At 38.8% G+C, this 22,516-nt stretch overlaps 1 protein-coding gene across 1 annotated transcript in view; it reads right to left on the bottom strand.

Annotated features, from left to right (window-relative positions):
- Nucleotides 1-11,416: 11,416 nt before the first annotated feature.
- LOC308260047 (protein argonaute-3) overlaps nucleotides 11,417-22,516 on the bottom strand; it is a gene marked incomplete at both ends in the record, with an annotated part of 115,815 nt that continues 104,715 nt past the window's right edge. The window contains 5 exons of the mRNA XM_080691381.1: nucleotides 11,417-11,525; nucleotides 12,087-12,286; nucleotides 16,776-16,877; nucleotides 20,318-20,452; nucleotides 21,114-21,308. Coding sequence (XP_080547507.1) covers nucleotides 11,417-11,525; nucleotides 12,087-12,286; nucleotides 16,776-16,877; nucleotides 20,318-20,452; nucleotides 21,114-21,308 — 741 coding nt within the window. The remainder of the gene's footprint in view (nucleotides 11,526-12,086; nucleotides 12,287-16,775; nucleotides 16,878-20,317; nucleotides 20,453-21,113; nucleotides 21,309-22,516) is intronic.

Here is a 22,516-nt window from a genome sequence, read left to right as displayed (position 1 = left end):
TTCAAATTTGAAAAAAAAAATACACATTTGCAGGGTCATCATTAAGAACATGAGATAAAGGCCAGGCATGGTGGCACATGCTTGTAATCCCAGCATTCCGGAGGCTGAGACTGGAGGATTGTGGTTTGTGGATAGCCTCGGCTACTTAGTGAGGCCCTTTGCAACTCAGTGAGACCCTGTTTCAAAAAAATAAAGGATTTAAAAAAAAAAAATAGGGCTGAGCTGGGTGTGGTGGCGCACGCTTGTAATCCCAGCACTTGGGAGGCTGAGACAGGAGGATCACACAGGTTGAAGCCAGCCTCAGCTACTTAGTGAGGCTCTCAGCAACTCAGTGAGACCCTGTTTCCAAATAAAGTATAAAAAAGGTCTGGGAGTATAGCCTGGAGGTAGAAAAGCCCCTGAGTTCCACCCCCAGTGCGACACACACACACACACACACACACACACACACACACACAAATAGGGCTGGGGGTGTTGCTCAGAAATAGAACGACTCTGGGTTACGTCTCTAGTACTGCAAAAAAAAAAAAAAAAGAAATAATTGCATGTTTGTAAAAGATATCTGCAATCAATGGGTATTGGCGCTACAAGTCTGTTTACTAAAAATGAAGCTTATTCTTGTCAATCCCCTGGGACCAATGAGCTTGAATCCATTAGCTTATGGGACCGTCCAAATCCCTTCTGCATTACAACCTACTAGTGTCTCCCCAAACCCTTCAGCAGAAACACCTTTTTGTGTTTGTTTTGTGGTACAAGGAATTGAACCCAGGGGCATTCTACCTCCAAGCTACATTCCCAGCCCAACTTTATTTTTATTTTGTAACAGGGTCTCACTAGGTTATGAAAGTTTCATTACTTGCTGAGGCTGTCCTCAAACTTGTGATCCTCCTGTCTCAGTCTCCCAAGTACTGGGATTACAGTCGTGTGCCACCATGCCTGGCTACAGCTTGGTGGGTCTTTTTTGTTTTTTATTTGCAGTACTGGGGATGAAGCCCAGGGGGCATCCTACCTCTGAGCTACACCCCCAGCCCTATTTTTATTCTTTATTTTGAAACAGGGTCTTGCTGAGTTGCAGAGGGCCTCACTAAGTAGCTGAGGCTGTCCTCATTCCAAAGTCAATTATCAATTCCAAAGTCAATTATCAATTACTGGATCACTTGTTATTTGCTTTTCTGGTTTATAAATATGGTATGACAATCCTAATGCTAAATAATGTACCTGAAACTCAAAAAATATTTTTTTGACAATTAGTTGATAGCTTTCCCCCAAACTATAACCAGATAAAATAAAACCAACCTAGTTCACTACTGGAGACAAAAAAAAAAAAAAAAAAAAAAAGACCTAACTTAAAGCCCCATTTCCCCTCCACATATAGAAATTTGTCTAAAGACTGTCTTAAATAAATGCCCACTATAGTCGGGCTTGGTGGCACACGCTTGTAATTGCAGTGCTTGAGAGGCTGACAGGAGGATCACACAGGTTCAAAGCCAGCCTCAGCTACTTAATGAGACCCTGTTCCAAATAAAGTATAAAATAGGTCTGGGAGTATAGCCTGGAGGTAGGAAAGCCCCTGGGTTCCACCCCCAGTAAAACACACACACACACACACACACACACACACACACACACACACACACACACACACGCCCTCTATATAAGCAACATTAAATATTCTAAGTTAGAAAATAGTGTTAATGGTTTATTGGTAAAAATCCAAACTCTGTATTTCATGAAATTACTAGTTTGGTTAGTATATTAATATATCATTTTAATTTTTGCTAATGTTACAAAGAAAAAGGAAAAGCTAGAAACAGCTATAAAAATAAAATACCTTAAATCAAGATCTAAGCAAAATATAAAAGCTGCATACAAAATGCCAATAAATATAAACATCATGATAGAAAAATTAGTCTTAAAGCTGGGCATGGTAATGCATGCTTATAATCCCAGCACTCGGGAGGCTGAGAAAGGAGGATCACACGGGTTCAAAGCCAGCCTCAGGTACTTAATGAGGCTCTCAGCAACTTAGTGAGATCCTGTTTCCAAATAAAGTATAAAGTAGGTTTGGGAGTATAGCCTGGTAGAAAATCCCCTGGGTTCCACCCTCAGTACCACAAAAAAAAAAAAAAAAAAAAAAAAAAAGAAAGAAAGAAGAAATTAACCTTAAAAATAAACTCATAACTGCTATTAAGACATTATAAAAATTAAAAAGTTTAATGTGCATGTATTTTGCAAACAGACATAGTACATACCGAACAGTCAACATGATTTTACTATCATTATTATGTAATGTAGCATACAAGATTACTGAGGTGTAGTGTTTTTGTTTTTAGTTTACTTATTTTCAAAGTAAGCAAACAGTAGGAATGCTCACCAAATTCATACACACACATACCAAAACAAAAAACAAAAAACAACCCAAACAACTGGTAAATGATCACTTACTGCTTCCTATATAGGGCATACATGATTTTTGGTAGATTACTAAATTTCTAGTAAGAATGAATGGTTCTGCTTTTTTTTTCCCCTCTTGCTTATTTCCTCCAAAGGAGATGTTTGTTCTGCAGCGCTGTGCTGTACCTAGGGTCTTAAGCATGCTAAGCATGTACTTTACCACTTAGTTATATCCTCCCAGCCCCAGGTTTTACTTTTAATTAACTGATCATGTCCCCCACCTTTTGTGATACAGGAGACTGAACCCAGGGGCTTCCTACCTGTAAGTTACACACTAGTCCTATTTTACTTTTTATTTTGAAAAAGGTCTCACAAAATTGCTGAGGGCCTCCCTAAATTTCTGAGGCTGGCCTGGAACCTGTGATCCTCCTGTCTCAGCTTCCCAAGTACTGGGATCACAGGCATGCCTCACCATGCTTGGCTACAATGATGCCCTCCTACCCCCTTTCTGGCACTGTGGATGGAACCCAGGGGCATTCTACCTCTGAGCTACACCCCCAGCTCTATTTTTTATTCCTTATTTTTAAGACAGGGTCTAAGTTATAGAGTCATGTTGCCCTTTTAAAAGCATTATAGTAATTTTTCAGTTTCCTCACAGGGGAGGGAGGGATCATTTAAAATATTAGTCTCAAAAAAGAAAAATTTCCCTAAAGACATAATCATTTTGCTTATTCTCTTAAACTAATCTCAATGATTATTTAGCTCTCTGTTTATAAGTGCTCTCCCTTAATGATTAATTAGAAAGGTTAGGGCCTGGGCAATCTATATTGAAAGAAAGGAAAGGTGGCCTATGACATACAATTCCTGGCAAGTGCGTTCCCTTAGGGCACTGTTCCTATACTAATTACCTTGTTATAAAGTTAATTATTGGCTATTTTATGTGCACTATAGATGACCTCAAACACAACTGAGAATTAAAAGGGTTAATTCTATAAAATTTTTGTCCTCAAATTTACAAAATACAATTGATGAGCATTTACCTAGATATTTTACTGTATAAAAGCTTTCCTTGTTCCTTTGACCAGATTCAGGATAAACAACATTTATATGAAACCATCATACTCTTGGAACTTCAAAATAATTTATCTGTAAAATTTTTAGCCTCATGCTATTTGAAAAATAAAATTCTATAGCACCATCTTCTGAAAAGGCACTTTCTAAGAACCACCTTGCTTTAAAAAATGATTGAATTCAGAGACTACCCGAAAAAACATCTCTGCTTTACTGAGACTGTAACATAGATGACATGAGATTTTGGTTGCTTAATACACTTGATTTCAAAAAGAAAAGAAGCCTAAGGTTGGATAGATGATTTGACTTCCTAATTTTGTCACATGGTTTGTTACCTGATATTTAACATGGTTTAAATCTCAATCCTCCATGTTAAATTTATTATCCTTCTTTTTTTTTTGTTTTTTTTTTTGCGGTACTGGGGATGGAACCCAGGGGCATTCTACCTCCAAGGTACACCCCTGCCCTATTTTTTATTCTTTATTTTGAAACAGGGTCTCACCGAGTTGCAAAGGGCCTCACTAAGTAGCTGAGGCTGTCCATGAACCGCGATCCTCCTGTCTCAGTCTCCCAAATGCTGGGATTACAAGTGTGTGCCATGATACCTGGCTTGCAGCACTGTTTTTTTTTTTTTTTTTTTTTTTTTTTTTTTGTGGGACTAGGGATGGAACCTCTGGGCTACACTCCCAGACCTATTTTTTATGTTTTAGTCTAATTATGTTGCTGGGGGCCTCACTAAGTAGCGGAGGCTGGTTTCGAACCTGTGCGATCCTTCTGTCTCAGCCTCCCAAGTACTGGGATTACAAGCGTGCGCCACCACGCCGGGCTTGCAGCACTCTTTTTGATGGGTAAAGTTAAATAAATTTGAGCTAGCATTAGGTAAGTTAACACAACTTGACTGTTTAAAATTGTTGACTGAAATGAAAAAATTATAGACTTAAATGTACCATTTTTGTAAGTAGGAAAGGAGTAAAATTACTTGTTTCCTTGTAAGATACATGTATCCCATCCATGGCCTGAGGCTCGGCTTGCCTTTCAGTATGCTCACAGTGTCATTACTAACGTTGTCATTGAACAAAATATTCTTAGTATAAACACAAATTAAAAAAGATTTTTTTCTGGAGAAAATTCTCTGGTTTTCATTTATCTACTCTTGGCTTATTTTTTGACTCTTACAGAATCACAAAAGTGCTTTATATGATCAAATGAGAGAGAAAGAGTAAACAAAGACACACTCTAAGTCAGGGTTACACACCACTCAGAAAAGCCTCACTTAATGCCAAGTCCCTATTTTTACTGAGATTTTAAGACATTCTAACACTTTATACGGGTAGGAAAGGCAAAGTAAAGATGCTGGACTAATGATGTCTATTTACAGCCTACTAAACTCATAAGACATAATTTAAATAGCAAGGTAGTGTTAAGGGCAGGTTTTCTCTTCAAACAAGAGAAAATTTAAGAGGAAACAACGAAATCAGGTTTAATACTGAGTGAAATTATGCACAGCTGTCAGTTAAACTTGGCAAAATATCACTATCAAATCTGAAACAGGAAGACTACAAAATAATTTAGCCATATCCAAGTGGCTAGCTTCCTGAATTTAGTAAAAATCACTGCCCTTGGTAAAGGCGTGTGAGCCGCTAAAAGACCTGCCACATTTCTAGGAGAGAGTATCTAAGTTTGGACTTCAGATCTCTTTCCTGACTTTGAGCTCCTCTGCCAGCCCTTTCTATCAAATAGCAGCTCAGCTTTTATTTCTCTAGACATACCTTGTCTTTTTTTTTTTTTTAATATTGGGGATTGAACTCAGGTGCATTCTACCTCCAAGCTTCATACCCATGCCAATTTTTTATTCTTTATTTTGAAACAGGGTCTCACTGAGTTGTGGAGGGCCTCACTAAGCTCACTAAGTACCTGAGGCTAGCCACAAACCTGTGATTCTCCTGTCTCAGCCTCCCAAGTACTGGGATTACAAGCATGAGCCACCACCCTCTCTACACCCTGAGTCTTGTCATGATTCTAAGCCTGCCATCCTGCTGTCCTTCATAGAGTGTACAAGTCAACATCAAGCTGTAATGGGCACAGAGAGTCTAGCTTGAAATGCTAATACTGGTTTTTAGGAAGCTGGGTAGAGATAAATGCTTACTAAGGGCTTTCCAAAAACCCAGTACAATCCTACTGGGATCCCTTTCTAGAAAGAAAATAATGAGTTATAAACAAGAATATTTCCATAGACTAATTTTCCCCGGAAATTTGCTAACAGGCAATTATTAAGAAAAAAGGTATCTCCTTATTTCTGAAAAATGATGCCAAAATATAAGCATCGTGGTGGCTGAGGTACCCTTTTAATTGTAAAGTTAAAATTTACATTTCTAAAAGGATATTCTGATAATAAGTTGAAAGTAAAATGGCAGCACCCCTTATTACCTTGATATTTCGTGTCCTTAATTTTAGTTAGGAAAAAAAAAAAACAAGAAGGGTCTAATATTAGCCTTGAATTCTGCTCATCTCCTTATTGTTTAGTGCAATAACTATCAGACTCTACTTAAATATAGCAGCTACAGTATTATAAATGAATGGTCCTCAATGCCAGTAACTTGATACTGTAATATAATAACATGTATTAGCACTTTACACAGATATATTTACCATTAGGAACATACATTAAATTCCCAACTCTCCTTTTTCTTTTCTTGTAGTACTGAAAGATGGAAACCAGGGCCTTGCTCATGCTAGGCAGCACTCTACCACAGAGCTATATCCCCATCCCACACTTTCAATTCTTCTTCACATGAAAATCAATTATACCAGTTTCTGGGACTGACCTTTTTTTTTTTTTTTGTGGTACTGGGGATTGAATCCAGAGGCATTCTATCTTTGGGCTATACACCTACCCCGATTTCTTTCCTTCTTTCCTTTTTTCTTTGCAGTACTGGGGATGGAACCAATGGGCATTCTATCTCTGAGCTACACCCCAGCCTTATTTATTTGTACTAGGGGTGGAACCTAGGGGCTTTTCTACCTCCGGGATATACTCTCAGACCTATTTTCTATTTTATTTGGAAACAGGGTCTCACTAAGTTGCTGAGAGCCTCACTAAGTAGCTGAGGCTGGCTTCGAACCTGTGTGATCCTCATGTCTCAGCCTCCCAAGCGCTGAAATTACAAGCGTGTGCCACCACGCCTGGCTCTATTCTTTTTAATTTTAAAATAGGGTCTCACTGAGTTGCAAAGGGCCTCACTAAATAGCTGAGGCTGTCTGAGATCCTCTTGTATCAGCCTCCCAAATACTGGGATTACAAGCATGTACCACCATGCCCCGCTTTTCCGATTTTATTTCTTATTTGGAAACAGGATCTCACTAGGTTGATGAGTCTTGCGACTTGCTGAGGTTGTCCTTGAACCTGTGCTCCTCCTGTCTCAGCTTCCCACGTACTTGGATTCCAGATGTGCGCCACTATGCCTGGCATAGGGACCGACACTTTAAAGTCATTTTTATAGTTGGGCATGGCACTTTTCAGCCATCCCAGTACTTGGGAGGCTGAAATAGGAGAATTGCACGATCTCCCCCAGCTTCAGCAACTTAGTGAGGCCCTCTGCAACTAAGTAAGACCCTGTTTAAAAATAAAATAAAATCAGGCTAAGGGTGTAGCTTGGAGGTAGAATGCCCCTGGGTTCCATCCCTAGTGATACACACACACACACACACACACACACACACACACACACACACACTCAGGTCCAGAGATGCATGCCTGTAATCCCAGTACTTGGAAAGCCAAGATAGGACTATGGGTTGTTTGAGGCTAGTCTCAGCAATTTAGTGAAATCCCCAGCTACTTAGCAAGACCCGGTTTTAAAACAAAAAATAAAATATAAAGGGACTGGAGGGATAGCTTGGATGTAGAACACTCAAATCACTAGGACCAACCCTAAATCATTTTTATGAGATACATTATAGAAAAAAGCAGACCAAAACTTAGCAGTTAGTTAGTGAGCAGGGGCACAACTAGAAAGATCACTCTGAGTTTCAAGATGTTTCAATTAAAAAACAAAAAAATTAGCTGGATGTGGTGGCGCATGCTTGTAATCCCGGCATTTGGGAGTTTGAGACAGGAAGATCGCAGCCACAGCTACTACTTTAGGCCCTTTGCAACTCAGTAATACCCTATTTCAAAATAAAGAATAAAAAATAAGGTTGGGAATGTAGTTTGGAGGTAGAATGCCCTGTGATTTCATCTTCAGTACTCCAAAAAAAAAAAAAGTGCAAATATATTTAGAATTGGGTGTGGTAGTGTGTGCTTGTAATGCCAGTACTAGGGAGGCTGAGACAGGAGGATTGCAGGTTTGAGAACTGCCTCAGTAAGTAGTAAGATTTCCATAAACCCAGCAAGACCCTGTTTCAAACTAAAAATAGGCCTAGGATTAGCTCAGAGACAGATGCCCCTGGGTTCAATCCTCAACACCACACATACCCCAAAAATATTTAAAAAAATTTCAGAGCTGTTTGTGGTGGCACCTGCTTGTAATCCCAGCCATTTGGGAGGCTGAAACCGGAGGATCGTGGTTCGTGGACAGCCTCAGCTACTTAGTGAGGCACTCTGCAACTCAGTGAGATCCTGTTTCAAAATAAAGAATAAAAAATTGGGCAGGGGGTGTAGCTCAGAGGTCAAATGCCTCTGGGTTCCATCCCCAGACTCTCTCACACACACACACACACACACACACACACACACACACACACACACACACAAAAAAAAAAAAAAAAAAAAAAAAAAAAGAAAAAAAAAGAAAAAAAAAGAAAAGAAAAAAAGAAAAAAGGCCATACTGTAATCTTGTACTTGAGAGGCTGAGACAGGAAGATTTCAGGTTGAAGGCCAGCCTCAGCAATTTAGCAATATACTTAGAAACTCAGTGAGACCCTGTTTTAAGATAAAAATAAAAATAAAAAAGGGTGAGGGTATAGCTTAGAGGTAGAATGCCCCTGGGTTTATTCACCAGTAAGGGGAAAAAATAGGGGAAAAAAATTAAGTTTGGTATGCCAATTATTTAGCTAGCAAAACATAAATATACTAGACATATTCTTCCAAGTTGATCAACCTTAAGTTACTAGTGTTGAATAGTCTAAGAACACTCTAACAAAGAAATCATTCCAAAGATAAAGCTTTATATTTTAGAAAAAATATCTTTCCTCTTAAAATCTTTCCAAATAGATTTGAAGCAAGAGCTTCATTCTAGCCTATGTGCAACTAAGTGAGTAAACATTAGGTAAAGCAGTGACTTGGGACATGGATCTACAGATGTCCTTGAAGTTTCCCACACCGTATGTGCAGCTGCCATAGACAAAGGAAGATATTTTATTTACACTGAGCAAGCATAGGCCTGTTACATTTTTATCATCTAGGATATACTGTTTTTCTTCTCTTGCCTATGTTCCTGACTATATTCAGTGAAATTTCAATGTAAAAAAACAAACAAACATAGCCAGGTAGAGTACACCCAAGTAGGACAACTGCTTGGGCCTCAGAGTTTGAAACCAGCCTGGGGAACAGAGACCCTGTCTCAAAAACCCAAACCAAACCAAAATTAAACAATAACAAACCAAAGTAGTTGAAATGTGTTTTAAAGAAATTTCTTGGGAGGAGTTGGATGAAGGATGGAAGAAAAAATGCACATACAAATATTATCTTATGTAAAGTGCCTTGAAACAGTGTTGTAAATTGCATTTCAGATACTTCAAAATAATAAACATATAAAATACAGTACATTTTTTAGTTTTCTGGCAGAGGGACAAGATTTCATGCCTATTGGAGGACATGGGCTCAGATTTTAGGCTCAAAATACAGTAAGTTGGCAATAATAGTGGATTACAGGTACAAGATAAACTAAAGGACTAAATCCATTAGTTTTCATGTACAGATGGAATTCTGAAAAGTTAACATCAATGCCCACTGGAAATAATCTGTAGTATCTATACTCTGAACCAGTGTAAAAAAAAAGAAAAATGTAATGTTTATGAGTTACAAAGTGCAAAGCTCCCCTGAATCCAATTTACTAATAAACTCATAGTACTTTTTAATATCTTAAAGTGAAATCAATAAAACAAAAGTTCTCTAACAGTTTTATCCACAGTTCAGTGATTTAACTCACTTAAAACGAGTGAACTCTTAAATCGCTTTATCACTATCACCTTAATTTTAAAAAGAAAGTTATACTGGTGATAAATGAGCAAAAAATCTTTTTAAAATATCATCCTGTGTTTTTCTAACTCATTTTAGTAAATGAAAATGGGTATCTAGCCAGTATGATTATATGACAAACATGATCTATTTTCAAATAACTTTGAAATCTTTTAAATTCTTAAGCTGTTCGCTGTTACTTCCTAAATCAAAGTTCAACTTTATTTCTAATATTTAAGGTTGGACTTTTTAGGCAATTTTACTTCATTTTCAGTGTGATTTTTAAAAGACATGCATTAAAATTAAAAATGATTTCCTTTTGAAATTAAGACCATATTACTTTGCCCTTTGAATATGACAGAGGTGACTGTTCTTCTTATCCATGGTAAAGATGTCAAACAGACACAACTTTCCTTTAAAACTGCTTATTGCACTAAAAGATAGCAAAACAAGTTGTCAGTTCTTAAAATAAACATGATTATATTTCTATAAAAGATGTTGCCTATACAGTTCTATTATTATTAAAGCACTACTCTAATAAATATAAAAGAAAAAGAAGCTATACTTCAAAACACATACATATATGTTTATATATATACACAAACATATATATAAAAATATATATATATGAAAATCACATTAAGGTATGAGAGGCAGCAAGTAAACTAGCAAAAAACAAAATACCCCTGCATAATCCCTTCTCTCTTCCCACCAGATTTCAGAGGCCTCCACCCTACAGAGTTTCAATCTTTTAAAATATTTACCCTTTACAAAAGTGTTAAGGGATTTCCATGTATAACTCATAGAAACAGAAGGCTTTAAATAGGTATCACTTATCAGAGAGAAAGGGTTACAACTTCTGACAAGGTTTTATATTTATAGCAGCTTCAACAAACTCACTAAAGAAAAATAATAGGTTGCTACTGCTTATGTACACATTGCACAAATGGCAAATGTAAGTTCATAGCAGGAGGGAGCAGACAATCACATAAAAACCAACATCAAGAGCTGAGGACTCAGAATGTGGATGAGATAGAAGACAGGCATAAGTTGTGCAAATAAAAGTAGAAATCTAGTTTGTCATACTTCACATTCAAATGAGTCATATATATGAACATCTGAATGTCACAGGTAGCATTAGGGACAAAAATGTTATGATGAAGGAAAAGGAGGTAGCAGGAAATAAAGGTGGCGGTGAGGGGAGAATAAAAGAGAAAGAAGCTCCCCAGTGGAATGAACTGGAAAATATGTACACAGATACATATATATCTATTATCAATCTAGATTCAGATATATATGCATATGAAGTATGCATGTATATATTTAAAAATTACACAGACTCCTTTTACAAGAATATATGGATGCACATTAAGTTTTTGCACACATAATTGTGAACAATCACTTGATTATTTGTGTAGGTGTGTGTTTTTCAACCATCACTTACTTTTTCTTTACTTTTTTTGCAAAGATAGTTGTGCTGCCAAGCAACTTGAGGTAAAGGCATTAAAAGGGTTAGACTATAAGAAGTGAAAACAAAACTATCGCAATACTTCCTACAGGAGACCGCACAAAAAGCAGCTGGCTGGTTTCATATTGCATAATGGTGCTGCGATCCTTGATGAAGTAAACAATCTTCTTTGTATTAACATAAGAACCAGACCCTCACACAGCATTGGCTTCTGTCTGGCTGGAGGTGTCCTTACTGAACTGACTCCACTGAAAACATACACTGTATGTTGGCTCCAGTTCTCTCTGAGAACACACTTGGACTTGTTAAGCAAAGTACATTGTGCGTAAGGTATCTTGGTGAATCTGTACAGCCTTGGCAAGAGCTTGTGGATCTCGACCATTGCTCTGTCCTGAAACATGGCTTCCTTCAGCACTGTAAGAGAAGTAGCAATGAACACAAAAACAAACATTCTATTCTGATAAAATAATTAATAAAATAAAACTATTAATTGTAGAAAATTTAAAAAATGTTAAAAACTAGAAACTATGTGGAAAAAATAATGAACTGTGTGTCCCTCACCCAGCTTCAATAATTAAGTTTAGGCCAATTTTGCTTTATTTCTTATATTTCCCAAGGATTAATTAGAAGTAAATCCCAGATAGCATATAATTTTGTTTCTATATATGTCTCTTTTATTATCAGTGATCTCAAAACAAAATCTTTCCTTTGAATTAACTTGGTAAATCAACATAATTACCATATATTCTGTTACCAACAAACTGAGACAGCTTATTTCAGTAGAAAACTTTATCACGGGCAATCAGTTCTATCGTTTTTCATATGGCTCACTGATTCCTCTCTGATAGCTTGTGGAACTTTACTTTATGGCAGACGGATAAGCATATTTACATAGAGTGCTTAAAGAAATCTCCTAAGTAAATCAGACTACATTTAAATTTGGGTCAGAATCAGTTAGTTATGCTTTTGTATTACCTGTCATGCTCTTTGTCCACAAGATGATATCTGGCTCTGAATGCCACCAGGTGAGCATAATATGCTGGTGCAGGTATAGAAACAGAGCGTGTACAGCGTACGTAAGTGTGGCACAGCTGGTAAGTTAGCAGTTGAAGTTCATCTGCAGTAAAGCAGTTATCATCCCATAAAACATGATAGTGTGAGGGACGGCTGGTACCCTATAGAGAAGGCAATGTCATATTCTAAATTTTTAAAAAAACTTCTAGCATGAACTAAGTTATATTATAAAGCTTTGTACATTAATTAGCAAAACATAATTTAATAATCAATTAAAAATTTTAGTTGATTCTGGGTATGTGCCCAAAAGGAGTGAAACAAGGACTCAAATAGATGATACACCTATGTTACTATGTTCATAGTAGTATCATGCACAAAAACCAAAAGGGGAAGCCACTCAAGTGTCCACCAGTAAAGGAGGGACCTTTAAAATTTACTCAGAACTATGTGCCATGCCTTACAGCATGTGCTGAGCACAGTCATGGATAAAACACTGCAGTGACAGAGGACACAATCATAAATATGACCATCGGAATTAGGCTAGAAAGAGAATAAATGCAGGGTAGTGTGGAAGACTACGTCTGGAGGGTACGTTAGGTGATCAGGGAAGGACTGTCTTTGAGGAAACCTAGCAGTGATCTGTGAATGATAATACGGATTGTGAGATATGGGCAAGCATTTCAGGCACAGGAAAGAAGCAGGGTGAAAGGTCTAACTACAGTATATGGAACTTATTCAGCTCTGTCCCACCATTCTAGTGCCAAACATAATCATCTTTTGCCTGAGCTATGGTCATCAACTCCCGACTAATGTTCCCAATAATACTAATACTCCCATTGGGCACGGCGGTGCACACTTGTAATCCCAGTACTTGGGAGGCTGAGACAGGAGGATCCAGGTTCATGGACAGCCTCAGCTACTTAGAGGCCCTCTACAACTCAGTGAGACCATGTTTCAAAATAAAAAGTAAAAAAATTGGGCTGGGGTGTAGCTCAGCGGTAGAATGGTAGAATGCCCCTGGGTTCCATCCTCAGTATCAAACCAAACCAAACATGAATACTCCCTAGAGCAATCCATATTTCAGTAAAAGTGAATTAAAAAAAAAAAAAAGCCAGGGATGGTGGCATATGCCTATAGTCTCAGTACCTGGGAGACTGAAACAGGAGGATCACAGGTTGGAGGACGCTTCAGTAATGTAATGAGGCTTTCAGCAACCCAGTAAGATCTTGTCGAAAAACAAATTTTAAAAAAGGCTAGGGGTGAAGCCTGGGGGTAGAATGACCCTGGGCTCAACCCCCAGTATCAAAGAATGAAACAAAACAAAAAACTCCCCCTACACACAAAAAAACCTAGCTATGTTAGTGTCCAGCTACTTGTTTTTTTACTTATTTATTTTTGGTACTGAAGATTTAACCCTGGGGCCTTCTACCTCCAAACTACATCCTTAGCCCTATTTTATTTTTAATTTGAAATAGGATCTCACTAGGCAGATGAGAATCTATTTGCTGAGGCTGCCCTCAAACCTGCAATCCTCCTATCTCAGCCTCCCAAGTGCTCAGATTACAGGTGTGAACCACCACACGCGGCTTAGCTTTGAATGGCTTCCCACCGCACTCTGAACAACTTCAAAACCTTACCTTTGTTGAATAAAGTCCGTATGATATAGCCTCGTCTCTTTCTAACTCTCTTACATGCTATAGTAGCAGCCTCCATTAGATTCCTTCAATGGACAAATATTCTCCCACCAAAAGAGACTGTACATGTTCCTTCAAAAGGAATCTTCTCCCCTATTCTTGGCTTGGTTAATTCATATTCATTCCTCAAGACTTTTCCTTAAATGTTATTTCTTTTTTCTTTTTGCGGTACTGGGGATGGAACCCAGTGGCATTTTACCTCTGAGCTACACCCCAGCCCTATTTTTTATTCTTTATTTTAAACAGATTTTTTTTTTGTGTGTGTGTGGTGCTGGGGATTGAACCCAGGGGCATTCTACCTCTGAGCTACACCCCCAGACCAATTTTTTATTCTTTATTTTGAAACAGGGTCTCACTGAGTTGCAAAGAGCCTCACTAAGTAGTAGCTGAGGCTATCTGCAAACCACGCTCCTCCTGTCTCAGCCTCCCAAATGCTGACATTACAAGCGTGTGCCACCATGCCTGGCCTTAAATATTATTTCTTAGGGAAACTCTTTGTTATTTCCCAAACTAAATCAGTTGGGAAAAGTGATTAAAGATTTTAGTCACTAAACTCTTTCCCTTCTACTCTTCACTTTTTCTTTATTGCACTTATTCCAATTTGTAAATATATATTTGCAAAATTTATTCAATTATGTCTTCCCCTATAAACTGAGAAAGAGATTGTGTTTATTTGTTCATTCTGTATATTCAGTATCAACAGCCATGTACTAGAAGGTATATATGTTGCATGAGTAGCCTCAGCCTTAATGACTTTAAGGAGGGGTGGGAGAGGGTGGCAAAACATGGCTACATGTTATCTAATAAGTACAAAAACAGGCAGGGTACCCAAGCATGGCAGAGGAGGAGCATTTATCTGAGGGACAAAGTCAAGAAGGCTTCTGGGAGTTGATGTCTGAGACAAAGCATGAGTAGGAATAAATCAGGAAAAGGACATTTAAGGTAGGAATCAGCATGGGCAAGATATGCTTATAGGAACTAGCAAATAATAGTTTAAGGTGGGTGCCATTATATAGTATACGTGTGTATATGTGAAAGAAGAAAACAGCTAGAGAAAATGAAATGGAAGGAAGAAGATGGAAAAGTGGGAGGAAAGAGAGTGACTGATAGTTAGTAGAAGTACAGGAGCCAGGAATGGTGGTGCACACCTGTAATCCTAGTACTTGTGAGGCTGAGATAGGAGGATCACAGGTTCGAGGATAGCCTCAGCAACTTAGTGAGACTCTGTTTCCAAATAAAATATAAGATAAGGTTAGGGGTATAGCTTGGAGGTAGAATGCCCCTGGATTTAATCCTTAGTAACACACACACACACACACACACACACACACACACACACACACGCACACACAAAGTAAACAGAGTAGGATACCTAGGGTACATCAGGAATTGAGTATACATGTCCTGAGATGAGACTTCAATGGATATGGAGCACCAGCCCTTTTTATTTCTTATTTTGAACAAGGTCTCTCTTGAGTTGCTTAGGCTGGCCTGAAACCTGCAACCCTCCTGGTTAATTTAGTAAGATCCTGTCTCAAAATAAAATTTAAAAAAGAAGGCTGAGACAGGAGGAGCACGGTTTGAACACAGCCTCAGCTACCTAGTGAGGACCTCTGCAATTCAGTGAGACCCTGTTCCAAAATAAAGAACAAAAAAATAGGACTAGGGGTGTAGCTCGGAGGTTGAATGCCCGTGTTCTATTCCTAGTACTGCAAAAAAAAAAAAAAAAAAAAAAAAAAAAAAAAAAAAGCCAGGCGTGGTGGCGCACGCTTGTAATCCCCGCGCTTGGGAGGCGGAGACAGGAGGATCATGCAGGTTCGAAGTCAGCTGTGCGTGCTGGCTTAGGAGACCCTGTTTCCAAATAAAAATGTAAAAAAATAGGTCTGGGAGTGTAGCCCGGAGGTAGAAGGGCTTCCAGGAACCCCAGTACCACCAAAAAAAAAAAAAAAAAAAAAAAAAAAAGAAAAAGAAAAAGGGGTGGGGGACATGTCCAAGAAAGAATCTGAGCTGGGTGTGGTGGTGCACACTTGTAATCCCAGCATTCAGGAGGCTGAGACCAGAGGATCGCGGTTTGCGCTACTTAGTGAGGCCCTCTGCAACTTAGTGAGACCCTGTTTCAAAATGAAGAATAAAAAAATAGGGCAGAGGGTGTAGCTCGGAAGTCAAATGCCCCTGGGTTCCATCCCCAAACCCGCCAAAAAAAAAAAAAAAAAAAAAAAAAAAAAAAAAAAAAAAGAAATAATCTGGCACTTTAAAATTTCTCTGAAGTTTTAGGTTAAATTGAAGGCCCATTTTAGGGAGATTTGTTCTATTAAGCTAATTATATTCTGGTATTTTCATTAACTAAGCCCCTTTCTCTCGCTTTTTTTTTTTTTTGACGGGTCTGGGATGGAACCCAGGGGCATTTGACCTCTGGGCTACACCCCCTGCCCTATTTTTTATTCTGTATATTGAAACTGGGTCTCACTGAGTTGCAGAGGGCCTCACTAAGTAGCTGAGGCTGTCTGTGAACCGCGATCCTCCAGGTCTCAGCCTCCCAAATGCTGGGATTACAAGTGTGCACCACCATGCCTGGCTAAGCCCCTCTCCTTGTAAGATTTTATGTGTATGTGTGGTACTGAGGTTTGACCCAGGGGCACTCTACCTCTGAGCTACACCCCCAGCCCTATTTTTTAAATCTTTATTTTGAAACGAGGTCTCAGGTCTCACTAAGTAGCTGAGGCTGGCTGTGAATCTGATATCCTCCTATCTCAAGTCTCCCAAGTACTGGGATTACAAGCATGTGTCAGCATGCCTGGTTAGAAAAATTTATTTACTGAAAGTTTCATCTAATTTCATGTAGAAACAACTTGGAATACACAGAAAAATTTTTATTTCTCCTTCTGTTGAGATTTTTAAAATATTCCTAAGGATTGAAGCTTTGAATTAAAACATTTTACCCAAGGTATAGGCTTACCTGTATCCCAGCATGGCTACAGAGGTAAAAATCAAATTCATATGGGTGTGTAATGTCTGTATCAACTGTTGTTCCAGCTGGGATGTTGCCACTTCTTCCAACCTAGATTTTTTTTTTTTTTATCAGAGTAAAAACAAACAAGACAAAGGTGAAAAATATGTATCTGAAAGCACTTTATAAGCACTGGATCCCATATTTCATTATTTTCAGCTTTAGTATTACTTAAGTGGTTATGAGAAGAGGCCTTATGTGTAAGTCCTGCTTTCTATTCCCTTTTTCCTCCCCCTCTGTGCTAGGGCCTTGTACAAGCTAATCACATGCTCTACAACTGGGCTATATTTCTAGTCCCCAATTCCTATTCTTTTTTTTTTTTTTTTTTTTGAGGTACTGGGAATGGAACCCAGGGGCATTCTACCTCCGAGCTACACCACCAGTCCTATTTTTTTATTCTTTATTTTGAAAGAGGGTCTCAATGACTTGCAAAGGGCCTCACTAAGTAGCTGAGGCTGTCCTCAAACCGCAATACTCCTGTCTCAGCTTCCTAAATGCTAGTATTACAAACTTGGGCCACCCTTGGCACAAGCTCTATTTTTTATTCTTTATTTTGATGCAGGATCTCACTGAGTTGCTAAAGGGTTGGGAGTGTGCCCTGGAGGTAGAAGAAAGTCCCTGAGTTCTACCTGTACTGAAAAAAAAAAAAAAAAAAAAAAAAAAAAAAAAAAAGGCGGGCTGAGGGAGCTGGGCATGGTGGTACAAACTTGTAATCCCAGTACATGGAATGCTGACACAGGAGGATTGCAGGTTTGTTGTCAGCCTCAGCAACTTAGTGTGACACTATTTTCAACAAAACAAAACAAAACAAAACAGGGTTGGGAGCATAGCCTAGTGGTAGAAGGCTTCCTGGTTCAATTCCTAGTACCACATATACACAAAGGGCTAGGGTATAGTTCTTGGAGGTAGAATGCCCTTGGGTTCAATGCTCAGAAAGAAACCAACACACATGCACACATAAGTGGGACTAAAGCAAAATGACTGCAAAGGCCCAGTTTCTTTTATTTCGTTCTATTAGTTTCAACATCTTTCTTTTTTTATTTTGTGGTACGGAGGGTAGAGCCCAGGGGCTTTTCTATATTTGGGCTATGCTCCCAGACCTATATTATACTTTACTTGGAAACAGGGTCTCACTAAGTTGCTGACAGCCTCACTAAGTAGCTGAGGCTGGCTTTGAACCTGTGCAATCTCCTGTCTCCGCCTCCCAAGCGCAGGGATTACAAGCGTGCGCCACCACGCCTGGCTTTAGTTTCAACATCTTATAAGACAATAGATAACATGACTGTCTGAGTGGCTATGATGTGATTGAAATTATTCAAAATTCCTGATAAGAAGCTCTTGTCAAGCATGGTAGTGCACACCTGTAATACCATTACTTGGGAGGCTGTGTCAGAGGATTACAGGTTCAAAGTTGGCCTCAGCAACTTAGCAAGGCCTTCAGCAACTTAGCAAGACCCTGTCTCAAAAAGAAAAATAAAAGCTGGATGTGGTATTACATGCTTGTAATCCCAGCATCTGAGAGGCTGAGACAGGAGGATCACAGTTATCCAATAGCCTCAGCTACTTAGTGAGGCCCTTTGCAACTCAGTGAGACCATTTCAAAATAAAGAATAAAAAGTAGGACTGGAGGTGTAGCTCACAAATACAATGCCTCGGTTCTACCCTCAGTACCACAAAATAAAAAAAGAAAAGATGTTGAAACTAATAGAACGAAATAAAGAAATTGGGCCTTTGCAGTCAAAAAAAAAAAAAAAAAAAAAAAAAAGAAAGAAAGAAAAGAAAAAGAAAAAGGGCTGGGGTATAGCTCAGAGGTAGAATGTATCTGGGTTCAATCCCCAGTATCAAAAAAATGAACAACTAACTAATAAATAAAAAGCTCTTAATAAAACACTTTAAACTGGGCGAGGTGGCACACACTTGTAATTCCAGCATTTGGGAGGCTGAGACAGGAGGATCCAGGTTCACAGACAGCCTCAGCTACTTAGTGAGACCCTATTTCAAAATAAATAATAAAAAAAATAGGGCTAGTTGGAGGTTGAATTTCCCTGGGTCCCATCCCCAGTACCACAAAACAGAATACAACAACAACAAAAAAAACACTTTAAAATATATAATATATATCTTCCTCTACTTCCCCTCCCTTCCTGGAACTGGGGCATTTATGGATTAAACCCAGGGGCATTCTACTTCTCAGCTGCACCCAAGAACTATTTTATTTTTTGTTTTGTTATTCTTTTTTTGTGTGTGTGGTACTGAGGGTGGAATCCAGAGGCTTTCTACTTCTGGGCTATACTCCCAGACCTATTTTATATTTTATTTGGAAATAGGGTCTCACTAAGTTGTTGAGAGCCTCACTAAGTAGCTGAGGCTGGCTTTGAACCTGTGCGATCCTCCCGTCTCAGCCTCCCAAACATGGGGATTACAAGCGTACGCCACCATGCCCAGCTTATTTTTTGTTTTGAAACAGGGTCTTGCTAGGTCTTACTATATTGCTGAGGCTGGTCTTGAACCTGTCATTCTCCTGTTTTAGCCTTCCAAGAACTGGAATTACAGGTATGCACCACCATGCATGGCTCTTGGTACATTTAAAAACCATTAACTGAGCCAGGTTTGGTGGTGCATATTTGTAATCTCAGTACTTAGGAAAGCTAAGACTTAGTAAGACCTTGTTTCAAAATAAACAATAAAAGCCGGGTTTGATGGTACATGCTTGTAATCCCAGTGCTTGGGAGGCTGAGACAGGAGAATCGCACAGTGTCAAAGCCAGCATCAGCTACTTAGTGAGGCTCTCAGAAACTTAGTGAGACCCTGTTTCCAAATAAAGTATAAAATAAGTCTGGGAGTATAGCCTGGAGGTAGAAAATTCCCTGGGTTCCACCCCTAGTACCACCACCACACACACACACACAAAAAAAAAAAAAAAAAAAAAAAAAAAAAAAAGAAGAAGACTGTGAACGCCCCTGAGTCCAATCCCCACTACTAAAAACAAACAATTAAAAGGTACTTTTTTCACCTATGAATTTTTGCACAAGAAAAGAGTAAAATGGTGTTTCAAATTTTTGGAGTATTAAAAGAAATTTTAAAGCCTGGCGTGGTCGTGCAGGCTTGTAATCCCAGTGCTTGGGAGGCTGAGACAGGAGGATCGAACAGGTTGGAAGTCAGCCTCAGCTACTTAGTGAGGCTCTCAGCAACTTAATGAAACCCTGTTTATAAATAAATGATAAAAAATAGGGCTGGGGGAGTAGCCCTGAGGTAGAAAGCCCCTGGGTTCCACCCCAAGTACCACACACACACACACAAAAAAAAAAAAAAAAAAAAAAAAAGAAAGGAAGGAAGAAAGAAATTTTGATACTTCTATACTCATAATCTAATTATTGAAATCTGCCACTATATTTTGGAAACCCTGCAATTGGCAGAGGGTCTTTGTTAAATGCTCTATAAACTATGTTTGATAAGCCTGCCTTATTGTATTGTAAGAGATAAAAGATTACCCTTTCTGTCCTATCAGCACAGAATAATCGAGTATGATGTCTCTTTTGAACTACAATGTAGGTTATTCCAGGTTGATAGTCTTTCTCCAAACTGATGCAGGCTTCTCGAATTGCTAGTAGTTCATAATATAATACCTAGAGAAGATGCAATGGGAAGATTTAATATAGTCAACAGTTCTCTTTTATATACTTCTGAGTAAATGATTTAGACTCAGGATTTCTTAATTTCATCACTTTATAGCTAAATATACTTTCTTTTTTGTGTTACTGGGGATGGAATCTAGGGGCATTCTACCTCTGAGCTATACTCCCAGCCCTACTTTATTCTTTATTTTGAAACAGGGTCTCACTAAGTGGTAGAGGGCCAAATAAGTTGCTGAGGCTGGCTGTGAATCTGCACTTCTGCTGGGAGATACATGTGTCACCACCTGTGCCTCTAGTTCCACTTTAACTGTACTTCAAATTTGACATTGGGAACTCTCAACTTAAGGCTTTCAACAGAAGAGTAGGTACCATATTATAAATGTAATATCTGGGCCAGGTGTAGTGATGCACATTTATAATCCCAGTACTTGAGAGGCTGAGACAGAAGGATTGTAGGTTTGAGGCCAGCCTAAAAAATTTAGCAAGGCCCTCCACAACGCAGTGAGATATTGTTTCAAAATACAAAATAAAAGAGGGCTGAGGGTATAATTCAGAGGTATAAAATGCCTCTGGGTTTAATCCCCAGTACTACCAATAAATAAACAAAAGTATCTGATTTCACCATAGTGTTAGGAGATCCCAGGCAACAAACCTGTCTAAATTGTCCCTCTGAAACACCATCCCGATAAAAGATGATACGAGTAGGTTTGAACCGAGTTGACTTATAAAATTGAATGAGAAGTTCCCGGACCATGGAGGCCAAGTCCTGGATGATCTCCTGTCGGGGTCTCTGGACTCTTACTGTGGCACAGTATCTGCTTGGGTGGGCATCCATACTACCTACAACCTAGGTTAGAAAAAGTAAAGAAAAGTAGAAATTAAGATAATGAAAACTACATAAATTTCATTTATGTTGCATTTTACTATAATCTTACTATTTAATGAAAGTAATTAAAATAAATAATTCTTAGTAAAGAATAGACTAAAAGAACCAATATAGTATCAAAATTTATTATTATTAATTTTTGCAGTACTGGGAATTGAAAGCAGGGGCATTCTACCTCTGAGCTACACTCCAACCTGCCCTATATCTATCTATCTATCTATCTATCTATCTATCTATCTATCTATCTATCTATCTATCTACCTACCTACCTACCTACCTACCTACCATCCATTTATTTATTTTGCAGTACTGGGGATGAAACCCAGGGGCATTCTACCTCTGAGTTATACCCCTAGCCCTATTTTTTATTCTTTATTTTGAAACAGAGTCTCACTGAGTTGCAAAGGGCCTCACTATGTAGCTGAGGCTGGCCCTGAATCCCGATCCTCTTGTCTCAGCCTCCCGAATGCTGGGATTATAAGCGTGCTCCACTATGTCTGGTTCCTATTTTTACATGAGACATGGTCTTGCTAGGTTAATGAGTCTCACTACTTGCTGAGGCTGTCCTCAAATCTGGGATCCTCCTGTCTCAGCTTCCATGTGCTAAGACTATCGGTGTGTGCTACCACAGCCAGCCACATTTATTTTTTTGTAAGCAGGTTACACTTTACACTAAACAATTAAATATTCTAGTTGTCATGAGACCTAAAGATTGGTTGGGAAAAAAAAGACACACAGACATGCTCACACAGAGGTGGAGGAGAAGGGAGAGGGAGAGAGACGCATAAAAAGAGTAAGAGAAAAGAAATAATAAAAAAGGGGCTGACCCAAACTACTTTGTTCTTTCCTCCCCCACAACCCTTTCACATTTTGACAGTGGGGATTAAACTCAGGGGTAATCTACATTCAAGCTACACCCCCAGTCCTTTTAATTTTTTTATTCTGAAACAGGGTCTTTTCTAGGTTGCTGAAGATGGCCTAGAACTTGCAATCCTCCTGTCTTAGCCTCCCAAGAACTGGGATTATAGGTATGTGAACTCACAGTCCTGCACATGCTAGGCAGTGCTTGAAGCATAATAAAAATAACTGAAGCTGGGATTTGTGGCCCATGCTTGTAATCCTAGTACTTGGGAGGCTGAGTCAGGAGAATTGCAGGTTTGAGGACAGCC

The sequence above is a fragment of the Muscardinus avellanarius genome (genome assembly GCF_963383645.1).
Source record: "Muscardinus avellanarius genome assembly, chromosome: 3".
NCBI classification, from domain to species: domain Eukaryota; kingdom Metazoa; phylum Chordata; class Mammalia; order Rodentia; family Gliridae; genus Muscardinus; species Muscardinus avellanarius.
The sequence above is the reverse complement of the archived record's forward strand: the minus strand, read 5'-3'. Positions and strand labels throughout refer to the sequence as shown.